The 12,207-nt window shown below is 40.6% G+C and overlaps 2 protein-coding genes across 4 annotated transcripts; both read left to right on the top strand.

The window, feature by feature from the left end:
* Nucleotides 1–368: 368 nt before the first annotated feature.
* fez2a (fasciculation and elongation protein zeta 2a) lies at nt 369–6,361 on the top strand. 3 transcript variants are annotated; one of them, XM_044116460.1, is made up of 9 exons: nt 369–877; nt 2,185–2,293; nt 2,447–2,563; nt 2,643–2,769; nt 2,856–3,121; nt 3,271–3,351; nt 3,487–3,562; nt 3,638–3,703; nt 5,417–6,361. In XM_044116460.1, exons 1-9 carry the CDS (start codon nt 546–548, stop codon nt 5,431–5,433), a joined length of 1,191 nt encoding a protein of 396 aa, XP_043972395.1. In that variant the 5' UTR covers nt 369–545; the 3' UTR covers nt 5,434–6,361. The 3 variants fall into 3 exon arrangements, with proteins under 3 accessions (XP_043972395.1, XP_043972396.1, XP_043972394.1); XM_044116461.1 differs by lacking the exon at nt 3,271–3,351; XM_044116459.1 differs by lacking the exon at nt 5,417–6,361 and having other exon boundaries at nt 3,638–4,112.
* A 508-nt stretch (nt 6,362–6,869) lies between these two features.
* Nucleotides 6,870–9,463, top strand: clec3ba (C-type lectin domain family 3, member Ba). The gene is made up of 3 exons (XM_044116462.1): nt 6,870–7,251; nt 8,338–8,436; nt 8,552–9,463. Exons 1-3 carry the CDS (start codon nt 7,155–7,157, stop codon nt 8,950–8,952), a joined length of 597 nt encoding a protein of 198 aa, XP_043972397.1. The 5' UTR covers nt 6,870–7,154; the 3' UTR covers nt 8,953–9,463.
* The last annotated feature ends 2,744 nt before the right edge of the window (nt 9,464–12,207 follow it).

Raw genomic sequence — 12,207 nt, 5'->3', positions numbered from 1 at the left:
CTTACATTTTCAACTTGTTTCTGTATTGTGATTATTTTTTACATTAGCCTACTTATATTTTCGCATTTGGTCTCACATATAACATGCTAAAGAGATAATATTGACACAACAGAGATATGTTGATTTAAAACCAGAGCAGGCATAATCTATTAAATTTTAGGATTTCTGTTGCACATAATGTCATAATTGATTTTAAATAACCATGAATGATATTTTTTTTTCTAGTTCTGTAGTTCAATGAACAAGTCCTGGGGAGACAGCAAGTTCAATTTGTGTGATGAATAGTAAAGCTAAACAACAAATTCATTAAATAAAGGAGGTGGGGACGACATAATTAAGATCACAGACTCCAGCACAAAAAGCTTATTTATTGTCAACATATTTTGTCTGTCTCCACACATCAGGTCCATAAACGTTCTGGGTATCACCACTAGTGGGCCCAGCCGGTGCTACGCTGCTGCTGCTGCAGCCTCGGTCAGGCACACAGAGGATGAGGCCTGCCAGTCCTGTCCCGATTAATCCATCATTTGCCCGGGGCGGTTAGCATGGTCCGGGCCATGGATGCACCGATCGCGCATTTCGACGACGACCGGCCGAACTTGGCGGACGTGACCGCGGGTTCGGTACCGCAGCACCGCCGAGCTGAGGTCAGCCCCGCCGCGGGGGAAGCGGTGGCTCTGCTCCTCCAGGATCAAGATGATCCTCCAGGGCGGGCTGACAGCGACGGTTCCCCGAAGCAATCCAGTGTGTACAGGTCCACGGAGGAACATCTTAATGGACCGGATGGGATGTTATCGGCTTGCCTCGGAAATGTAAAACCGGAGAGGATCGGTCCAGTGAGTGTGTTCACGGAGGAGACCCTGCTGGAGAAAGACGAGTGAGTGTTTGTGTTTGGCCTGTCTGGAGCAGGCTCCATGTTATTACCCCCCCCGTGTGTAATAAGCTGTTTAAAAACACACAAAGATCATATCAGGGTAGATGTTAATTTAGGGTAATAATGCTGGATGGATTGAAGACCCCAGAGATATTCTCATCATCAGGTTCTGTGAGACCACCAGCCAGTACTTGGTACTATGATTTTCAGACATTTCATAAGATTTAATTGTTTTTTTTTCCCACATACAAGCCCTTGCATAAGTATTCATAGCCAACAAACACCTACATTAATTAATTTTTTCCCCAAAAACATACAAAGTCTCATTTGCAGTTTGCCAGAAACCATGAAGACACAGCAAACATGTTGAAGAAGATGAAACCAAAATGGAAAAACTAACACTTGCACATCACCCTGATCACATGACCATCCTCATAGTGAAACATAGTAGAGGCAGCATGAAGATGTGGGGATGCTTTTCTTCATTGAGTACAGGGAAGTCGGTCAAGAATGTTTAGAAGATGAGAGGCTGCAACTGAGTCGAAAATGGGGTGGAAGTTCACCTTCTAGTGCAATAACAACCCTAAATATGGATCAGAGCCAATATAAATTGGTTTAGCTCAAAGTATATTCATGTGTTGCACAAAGTGGTTAAAAATGTCCGTCTCATAAAGTGTAAATAAAGTTCAGAGGACTAAGAATAGTTTTGCAAGAAATGCTTCTCAAGATAGATTTAGAAGTTGACCACCAGGTCAGATTCCAAATGCACCACACGTAGATCTGTCACAATAACAAATTTTGCAAAATGATAAATTGTCTCAAAAATCATTGCGATAAATAGTAATATTGCTGTTTTGATACTATCAACTAATATAAAATAAAATGGCATAATGATTCAAGTTTGCCCTCTCAAAGAATGATAAGTTTTAACTTTGTGTAGAACACTTTACACTGCAACTGGAGGGCATTTTAAATATTCACAATAAAACTCAACAAGCACAAACAACAAATAAAAACAAGGTAAAACCACACACAACTAAAACCATTATTAAAAATGGACTATGAAGTCTCTATAAACAAAACAGCCTTTCAAAAAATATTAATGATCAGAATGGAAATTATTGAATTTGCCATGCGCTTGATTAAATAATTGGTGTGATGCGTTTCCCAGAATGCTTCACACCTGCTACACTGACTTCCTGCTACATACTTAGATGATGTCATGGCAAAGCAGTTGCTCAGAGATCCTAGAGAAGCAGTTTGAAGAGTGCAAAGTCTGCAGCTGTCATTCATTCCTGTCTCTCCTGCAGAATCTGGAACGCCCTCGCCTGTAACTACGGCCAGGCCGTGCCGGTAGATTGGCGGCAGTCTCGGACGCGCTCCCTCTACATCTCCACGTTTAACCTTGAGGAGAGGCCGGTGAGCGACACTGCCGCCTTCAGCCCCACTTCTCCCCTCCTCTCATCCTCCCACCAAATCCCTCCGGTGTTTATCTCACAAAGCTGAAATTCTCTCTCATTGTGGCTGATTAAATTCCCTTCCCCCCTCTCAACCCATTCTGTCCTCGGATAGAGAGAGACGGACGATGCGGCGGAGCTGTCCGACGAGGACGAACTCAGGGAACAGCTGGACATGCACTCCATCATTGTCCCCTGCGTGGACCAGGAGCCCCTTGTCACGGCGGAGCAGGTGCAAAATGAGGTCACATCGCGCTCTCATTCAGATATTTGATCTTCTGCTGCATAGGTTTTTTTTTCCCTCTGTGCAGGTAATTGAGGAGATCGAGGAAATGATGCAGGACTCACCCGATGCGGAGGAAGAGCGGAATCCCTCCCAGTCGGACCTGTCCATGCTCTCTGTGGACATCCGGCGCAGCAGTCCCGGCTTCGAGGACAGTGAGTGGCCGCTACAGCGAGCAAAAAACGGGGGACTTTTCTCGCAAGCAGCTTTGGCTCAGTATGTGCGTGTGTGATGACTCCAGGGCTGAGGTCCCTGAGCGCTACCAAGCTGCTGGAGCGTCTGACGGAGACAGAGGTGAACATCAGGAGGTTCTCTGAGGAGCTGGTGCAGCAGCTGGCCGTCAGAGACGAGCTGGACTTCGAGAAGGAGGTGAAGAACAGTTTCATCTCGGCGCTCATCGACGTGCAGAACCGGCAGAAGGAGCACAGGGAGTCGTTGAGGAAGAAGAAGAAGCTGAAAGGCGGAGCCGGAGCAGCTCAGGGTCTGCCGGAGAGAACGCCTGGATCAGTAAATAATCTTAGCGAATCATTCTAACAGCGGGACTTTGCTATTCTGTTGGGGGAAACACCGTTTCCTGTACTTCCTAATTACTTTATTTGATTAAACCTTTCTTTTTTCCTTTCATTTCTTCTTCACTTTTCTTCCTTCCTCCTCAGCGCTTCAGCATGGACGGCCTCTCGTCTGTTATTCAAAACAGCTTCCGGCAAACATTTGGCAGTGGCTGCAGCGAAAGACAGGTTCTACTTCTCACATAGCCACAAGCTTCACCTTTTCTGTTCTTTTCTTCTCTTTGTTTTTGCTCTGGAAATGTATCTTTTCCAGCAACACAAATGCTTTGCTTAGCTTTGTCCCACCTGTCCTGTGGTTCACAGTATTTGACCACAGTCATTCCCTATGAGAAAAAGGGACTACCTCCGTCGATTGAAGACCTCCAGATCCTGACCAAGAGTAAGCCTTCTCATCTCTACTCTTCTGTTTGGCTTGATTTAGCTCAGTCAGCGCTGATTTATTGATCTATTCCAGTTCTGCAAGCTATGAGAGATGACAGCGACAAGGTCCCTGGTCTCTTGACAGACTACATCCTCAATGGTGAGCGTTTCTCTCCTCTGTTTCTACCCTGTGACTATTAACGACAAGCTCTGTTTTATCTGAGATCTCCAGTTGATGTTGAGCTAAATACAGGTTCTTAGTTCCACAGTTTATTTACTATATAACACAGACTTTACGTCTCATCAAGTTAATGGTCACCACGTAAATTTCCAGAACTTATTAGTAAAAACGTACAGGTCCAGTAGGTTCTGATTATTAAATTCCCCTATTTCTAAGCTCTGAGAAAGTAATGTAATGAATGTTTCAGATAAAGTACCAGAAAGTTACTAGCAAGTTCCATTATTCTCGTGAAAAGTAACGTCTAGGCTCTGGGAGAGAAAATTGTGCACCATTTCTGGAGTTAAATTTGATCCACAAGACATAGTTAAAATATAGCTGCGGTGCCTTTCAAAATGAATGGAAACAAATACATGGCTTTCAAGAGATTTTAGCAGAAACAATCTGTGAGTGCCTTTGTGAGTGAATACTTGGTTGAATCATATTTTAACTGCAATTACAACTTTAACACTTTTAGGGCCTCTCTCTGCTAGTTTTCACTTCTAGAAACTGAAAGTTTTCCCTATTTGTCTGGTGAAAAAAGCTCAAGTTCAGCCATTTTAAACATAGAGCATCTCTGAATGTTAATTGGGTAAACCTTCCCATTGAAGCAGTCCCATCCCGTGATACCAGTGTACATGTTGGTCAGTGTTTGTAAGGTTTTTGTTTGTGCTGTGGTTTTATGGATAATTGACTGAACAGAGCCAAAGCAAGTTTGGGATATTGTTTTGTTCTCCACATCTTTCTCCCTGACCTGTTTGCTGTTTTTCCTGCACTTCATCATGCTGTTTGTCTACTAATGTTCTTTATGATATTGGAGGTTAATAAGCCTCCAATATCTTTCCAGCATAACTGTCTGTAAACTACACAGCTTACCTTGAGGTGTTCCAACAAGCCCAACTCGTTCCTGTGGTCTGATCCTGGTTCTCCTGCTTTTATCACTCTGCATTTATGCTTGGATGTTTCTTGCGAATGTGCTTTTGCAGTCGGCTTTTCTGATTTTTCCATTTCCTGTACGCTTCATGTTTTTGGCCTGTCTTTGTTGCTTTGTCTTTAAGGCAGTAAATACTTTGTCTTTATTGCCTGTCTTTGTCCTACATGTTCTTCATTTCTCCTCTTCTTACTTGTTAGTCTTTGGTTTTAAATGAAATAGTTATGAGACAAAATGAATCTGTGCGGCTCAGTCTTAGTAAGAGAACAAATAGGAATGGACAGGAAAACATCTGGAAGCATGAAATAATCAAAGTTTGTGTCTTCTGTGTCTTCTTTTGATCTTTTCATTGTTTTTTTTTTTTGTCTTTCTCCACTTCTCACAATATTCACAATCTTACGCTGCTTTACTCTCTAGCTCTGGTCTGAGCTTTGGACAGCGAGGTTTGTGGCACATTCCTGTGTGACATTGTTGTTGTTCCATATGTCACAATGCGATAGCGCCCCCTGTCGACCAAAGGGTGTAGTTCAGTCTGACCTCAAAGATGTCCTTGTGTTCCTTCCTGCTCTTTACATTTGAGTCTCTGCTGTTTAGTTAGTAGTCAGTCTTTATTGCACCCAAGAAGCATCTTGAAGAAACTTAGTAAAGAGCAGAAATATAGATTTTCCTTTTTTTTCTGATTTTTTTAAATTGCTTTTTAATATTCATATTCTTCTTTCTTTCAGTGTTTTGTCCGACGTAGATGGATTCTGATGATCTGCAGACAGTTAAAGTTAGAAAGAAGAGGACCTGTGAAGCACACTTAATTTATTCCTGAATGTTTTACCTCTATGTGTGAATTTATTGGCCCATCTTTGATTTACATGTTTAAGTTTATGATTGTGATTTGCAAATAGAGTGTGTTCTTGCAGACTTTTTGACATTTACAAGGTTTTTCTAAAGGTGTTTCTTTATTTTTGAAGAATTCAATCAGATATTAGATGAGTTTATTCAGGGTAAAGCTGTAAAGCAAAGGGCTTAGTACTTATGAAGCATCAACTGATCATCTGAGCCAAGAAACAAGGACACTTTTCTAAAGAGCAAAACATTTTGTAAGCATGAACAAAAAGACGAAACGAGATTAGTATCCCAGCATTACAAGTTGAAAGATTAGAGAGGCGGAAAATACAGCAAAAAGAGATATTTATAAGATTATAAGACAAATCTGAAGCCAGTCTGCATCATCGTGTGTCAACAATCTCCTCATTTTATCAGGACTCTACCTCCAACACCATCTATATTCATATAATATACTGAGCTGATGGAGGTTTTACTGGCAACCAGAAACAATCTATGCATTGGAGTAAAAACTGAATCTGACCCACAAACTGTTTCGGGGACGCCGCCTGGAGCTCCGAATCAGAGCGCACAGGAGGCGCTGCACCTCGACTCTTACTGTGTTCCTACCAGCTGCCTTTGCCTGAACTTTTCTACATCACGGAGAGCTTATTTTCACTGATGAATGTCATGTAGAAACTCTACTTACAGAGGCCACGTTGCTATGCTATTTATTTATTTGTGTAAATATTGTATCTGAATAATAGAACTCTTGATATGTTTGCTTCATTTTACTACAGAGAATTAAATTAAAATAAAAGAACGTGATGAGGAAACATGCTAAGTCGGGGTTTGTGGTTTTGATGACGATCTAATGGAGTTAAAAACTTTGTAAATGACCTGTACAGCAACTTCTGCATTTAGTAGAGCCCCTGATAAAGGCGAGTAGAAACCTTAAGACAGATTCATCTTGCATTGCAGAAACACAAGCCTCCGCTGTATATTGCACATGTCAAAGGAAGATTTTTTTGTTTTAACTCACTGACTTTTGTCTGGAATTAACAGAGCAGAAATGATTGAACATTATTTGCACTTTCACTAAATATCAAGTAGATGTGATAAAACAACCTACACCTTAATCAGATTTGAACCTCACAATAGTGTTTCTTTATTATGTAAGGCTTTGCCACGTGTTTGCTGTACCTTGTCCAGCTCTCTGAAGAGATCCAGATGTAGACTTTCGAGAAATCTCCAAAGCATCCGACCTCTGGCGCCTAGAAGGCAATCACTGCAGGCAACAGGAAGGAAAACAAGAGATTACATCCGATTCCAAGAGATGTGTTCAGATAAAAATGACTTTGCCTTACATATTGTGCATTCTTGATAAATAACAGGAAAATCCTTTGTCATACTGTAAGAAAAGCTGACGGATAGTGAAGAAAACTCAGCAAAAACAGCGACACAAACAACCGTTTGACATCTGTAAAACATTTATCCTCCCTGTTACAAAATTTCCTTTTACATTCTGCCTTCACTTCGTCACGTGGGACCAAACAGTCTGCTCCTGAGCCTTTGCTCAGAGCTGAGAGGAGCTGCAGCAGCAAATCAGTTTGTTTGCTGTGGATTTCAGGTTTTTCCTCCTCAGTCATGGATCTCAGAAGGCTTCAGGTAACATTTTGTCTTCTTCTGCTGCTGCCCTGCTCACTGCAGCAGACAACCTCCAAGAAGAGAAACGGAAAGAAAGGTAAGACTGGGACATGCAGCTCAAGTATGCAAACTCCTTAAACTGCTCCACGTTTTGTCTGGTTGCAGCCACAAACTTGAATGGATTCGTTAGAGATTTGATGTGTTAGACCAACAAAGTGTAAAATTAAGAGGTGGAGAGAAAATGAAACTTGGAAACTGCAGCATGTGTTTCTACCCAGTGAGATGAAATTTTGTAGAGAGCATCTGTCTGAACAACACTTTTCATGTCAGGACTTTGACTGGGCCATTTTAACACTTACATTCCTTAAGCATTCCAAAATTGCTTTTGCAGTATGTTTAGGATCATTGTACTGCTGGAAGATGAGCCTCCACTCCAGTTTTAACCTGTTGGTGTCATTTGCAGCTTCTAACAAATTTTTCTTCAGGATTGCCTCAATTCATCTTCCCATCAACTCTGACCAGCTCAGTTCTAGCACTCTCCCAGCATCACTCTGCCTCCACCATGTTTCACAACTGACATTACTTGTTCAGTATTAATGTCCCGTTTTACATGAAGATCAAAATGTCAGATTTTGGTCTTATCTGACCAAAACTCTTTTTTTCCTGTTTTCTGTGTCTCCTTCATTGCTTGAGCCAAATTTCAAAAGTTTTCGCTTGTTGCCATTGCTTTCTTTCTGCTACTCTTCTGTACAGGCAATTTATAGAGTGAACCATTCACAGCCGTTTTGTCAAAAGGTTCTTCCACCTGTGAATGGAGACCTTTGCAGCTCCTGCAAAGTTATTGTGGGACTCTTGGTTGTTTCTCTAATAAAAAGCTCTCCTTACCTGCTATATTAAATTAGTGTGGACAAAATTATGCTAAGATTGACTAACACACAGACTATTTAATGATTGACATCTGAATGTAGTTGCTTGCACTGAAACGTAGTTAAATATAGTATTCGTCTGTCCCATAAAATCTCAATAAAATCAACTGAAGTTTGTGGTTGTAGAGAGACAAAGTGTGAAAAGTTTAAGAGGTAAGATGCAGTAGTAGATGAAACCAGACTTTAAATTTCCGTAAAGCTCTGCTGTAGCAGGTGTCAGGTGAAGCTAAGGCTGATATTTGCGGCTCTTCAACCAGACTCAGTAACAAGCGATGCGATCGAGAAGCTGCAGAAACGAATCGATGACATTGTTCAGGAGCTGAACCTGCTGAAAGAGCACCAGGCCTTGCAGACTGGTAGGTTTTTATTGATGAATGTCAAATGCAATCCTCTAGCATGTGAGGCCATGTGTCTTGATTAGGGGACAGAATCAGCATCTGAGTCATTAGTTCTTTGTAATTTGCTTCCTAGTTTGTCTGAAAGGCACAAAGATCCTGGGAAAGTGTCTCCTGGCCGATCCAGTGAAAAAGACCTTCCACGCAGCCAACGATGACTGCATTGCCAAGGGAGGCAGCCTGAGCACCCCGCTGACGGCAGACGAGAACGACCAGCTTCACAGCTACGTTCGCCAGAGTGTCGGGCCAGAGGAGCAAATCTGGCTGGGCGTCAATGACATGGTGATGGACGGACACTGGGTGGACCAGACAGGCTCCAGCGTTCGCTTCAAAAACTGGGAGACCGAGATCACCCACCAGCCCGACGGAGGGCACGCCCAGAACTGTGCCATCTTGTCCACCACAGCCAATGGGAAATGGTTCGATGAGAGCTGCAGAGCTGAAAAGGCCTCGGTGTGTGAGTTTAACATCGTCTGAGAGGTTTACTGCCACTCTTTCAACTCTGATGTCTCTCTATGCAGATATCAGCGTTAAACTGAAACAAATTTAAGCTGCAGTTTTCTTTAGACCTCTGTTTCTACATGTCGTTATACGAAAAGAACATTAAATGACACAGTATAAGCTACTCACTAGAAGCTTTATGTGAATTATAAAAATACTCATGTTTGTGTTAAAATATATCAGTATGGCTTGTCTGTGTATTGTGTGCTATATGTAATCAAATCTGCTTTATAGCTGAAGAACAATTATATGTTTTCTGTGGCGTCTTTCTGGCTTTTATTTCCACAAGTTTATTGTATGACATAATATTGATAAAAATGTACAGTTATCCTCTGGATCTGTAAAAATGGTTTTGTTCAAAGGCTCATTAAAGGACGTCTTTGCAGTGACAAGATAACTTTACAATAAGACTTAAGGTAAAAACATTTAACCCTAAAATTAAAATGCCCCTAACAAAAAGGAATAAATTGTAATTGGAAAATAAAAACATGTTTCCTTCTTCTTTTCTTTAAGGGTAATAGTAATGTAAGATCTCAGTTAACCCTCAATTCTTCATTCTTTAATTTTAAACAGCACTCAGATTTACACCAAAGTAAAAATGTTACAAAAAAATACTGTACAAAAATAATACATTTATGACACAAGAAAAACGAAATACTGTACAGTTATGGAAAATAGCCCAGTTAAGCCTCTTAACTTTGATCTCTGAACATTTCATGAATGTATAGCCTCCTGAACTTCATGGATGACCGATTATCTTTAAAAACCTTTGCTGAAAATGTAATTTTTTTTTATAGCATCCTGTAACAAATACACTTTGTTTCCATGTTTTTAGTTAAAGAAACTAACAAGGGTGATAGCTGGAAATCAGTATTTTATGATAGTTAAAATACTATCATAAAATAGTAGCTCTAAGGCAGGGGTCTCAGACTCGCGGCCCGCGGGCCAACTGCGGCCCTCGGGACGATAGTTTGTGGCCCCCACCTTAATATGAAAGTTTAAGTTTGTTAGTGTGGCCCGCGAGCAGTGATGTCAGTAACGCGTTAATTTGTAATGCGTTACTGACGTCGGACCACTTTTTTCAGTAACGAGTAATCTAACGCTGCTGTTATTTCAAATCCAGTAGTCAGACTACAGTTACTTATCAAAATCATTTTTGCGTTATCTTCTTTTTGTTATTTAATCGTATTTCCTCTACTCGTCTTGTCGAGTGACCGACGCTCTATGCGACAGAAATGTAAACAATGGAGGGAGATGCGCATTTTGTTGGTGGAAAAACTGGACCTATTTTGAGTTTCTGTCGCCAAGTCCGATTATTATAAACGGCTTTGGGCTTCATCTTTTAAAGTCGCTTGCAGATTTAATGAGTGGCGGGTTGCGCCTTTTTGGGCTCGTTTTTGAACGTGAAGTTACTCATTTGGGCTTTGAAATAATCAGAGACTCATAATAAATCCCAGAATTTGTTCGTCATTAAGGCAGTTTTACTCAGTCTCTCTCTGTTCATCATTTCTCAGATGATCCGTCCCGCTGTGTCTTTGTTAATGTCAAGTTAATTTACTACCTCTGAATGACGTCGAGCTTCGCGTTGCGCTCCAGAAAACTACAAATATCGAGACCAATATGAACAGCGCAATAAACGTGAAAACAGCCACGAATGAGGGGGGGGGGGGTTAAAATCCTTCTTAGAGTTTTCCAGACAACAGTGGACCACACAAACTACTCACGTTTTTTTATTTTTCTACAATCTCCTCTTCAGTTCAACCTTATCAGTGGAGACACATTGTTGATGTTACCATTATAAAATAGCTTACAAAAAAGTATTGGCAAAGCTCAATGTGATTTTCACAGGAGGCGGAGCGTTGTTGTTAGCAGCTGCTGAAAGTAACAAAAAAATTACTTTTAGTGTAACTTAGTTACTTTCCAAATCAAGTAGTCAGTAATCTAACTAAGTTACTTTTTCAAGGAGTAATCAGTAGTCTGATTAAAGTTACTTTTTCAAAGTAACTATACCATCACTGCCCGCGAGTTTGATATGATTGGCACTTTTCAGTGTTGTGTGCGGAGCTGAACTAACTTACCAATCACAGTGCTTCAAATGGAGCTCATTGACCCGCAGTGCCACTCTGAACTCAAAGCCAAGTTCAGGGAGGTGAGTGGAAAAGCAGACAAGCTTGGGCAATTTTTGAGAGAATTGCCACCCAGCTTCCCTGAGCTTTCCCAAATGTTCAAGCGAACCATGTGTCTTTTTGGGAGCACATACTTGTGCGAAAAGCTCTTCTCTACCTTGAACTTCAATAAGTCCAAGTACAGGTCCAGACTTACTGACGAGCATCTTCAAGCTCTACTTAGGGTCTCAACTGCCTCCTCCCTTAAGCCAAATGTGGCTTGTCTATGCGAGAGGAAGCGCTGCCAGACCTCTAGCAGTAAGAAGTAGGCAGAAGAAACAGTTTATAAACTGTTATATTCATAACAGTTTATGTTCAATGTTCCATTCATGTTCAGAAAGTTAAAGGTTAAAGAACTGTTAATACAGCCATTTGAATCTGAATTATAATAATTACATTTATCTAGTCTTCTATAGCTGCTGTGTTATTATTATATTTTATTTATTTATTACTGATTAATTTTTTTCTTATGAATTGTTAATTTATTTATTTTTTCATCTTATTTTGTGTTTAAAAAATAAAAATAAAGACATTTGATAACATTGGAATGTTTTTGTAAGAGCTTTTCTTGTGGAAAACCCGATGCGGCCCAGCCTCACCCAGACTCTACCTCCATCGGCCCCCAGGGAAATTGAGTTTGAGACCCCTGCTCTAAGGGCTTTTGCAGCTGTAAGGGCTTTTGTCAGTTTATTGCCTACAGAATATTGATGCAAAATACAGATTTTAATAATTTAATTTACAATTTCATTTTATTGATTTGTTTTTACATGAGTTTGAATAAGACTCTCCATTTCAAGTTCTTTGTTTCATGAAACATGCATCTTATAAAGTGCATTTTTATGATGATATGAATTTGGCAGACAATGATCTTATGATGAACACACAAAAATGAAATGGTCTCTCTATGAAAGGTGAAGTTTAACTCAAAGTATATCAGGCTCGACAACACCTAAAGTACTGATTATGCTTCAGATCAACATTGTTTGTGGTTACTGTGTTATGCAGGAGTCGACTATTATTTTCTGAAAGTACAATACTCTGAAAAGTGTTCATACAATGTTTAGGA

The sequence above is a fragment of the Gambusia affinis genome, linkage group LG05 (assembly GCF_019740435.1).
Source record: "Gambusia affinis linkage group LG05, SWU_Gaff_1.0, whole genome shotgun sequence".
Taxonomy (NCBI): domain Eukaryota; kingdom Metazoa; phylum Chordata; class Actinopteri; order Cyprinodontiformes; family Poeciliidae; genus Gambusia; species Gambusia affinis.
The sequence above is the reverse complement of the archived record's forward strand: the minus strand, read 5'-3'. Positions and strand labels throughout refer to the sequence as shown.

What these genes read in the sequence shown, in the direction of transcription:
- fez2a (XM_044116459.1), top strand. Translation starts at nt 546, where the DNA reads ATGGTCCGGGCCATGGATGCACCGATCGCGCATTTCGACGACGACCGG. An exon ending in CGGAGAGAACGCCTGGATCA is followed by an intron (nt 3,122 to 3,270) that starts GTAAATAATCTT and finishes CTTCCTCCTCAG; the next exon opens with CGCTTCAGCATGGACGGCCT. An exon ending in GTGGCTGCAGCGAAAGACAG is followed by an intron (nt 3,352 to 3,486) that starts GTTCTACTTCTC and finishes TGTGGTTCACAG; the next exon opens with TATTTGACCACAGTCATTCC.
- clec3ba (XM_044116462.1), top strand. Translation starts at nt 7,155, where the DNA reads ATGGATCTCAGAAGGCTTCAGGTAACATTTTGTCTTCTTCTGCTGCTG. An exon ending in GAAGAGAAACGGAAAGAAAG is followed by an intron (nt 7,252 to 8,337) that starts GTAAGACTGGGA and finishes CTCTTCAACCAG; the next exon opens with ACTCAGTAACAAGCGATGCG. An exon ending in GCACCAGGCCTTGCAGACTG is followed by an intron (nt 8,437 to 8,551) that starts GTAGGTTTTTAT and finishes TTTGCTTCCTAG; the next exon opens with TTTGTCTGAAAGGCACAAAG.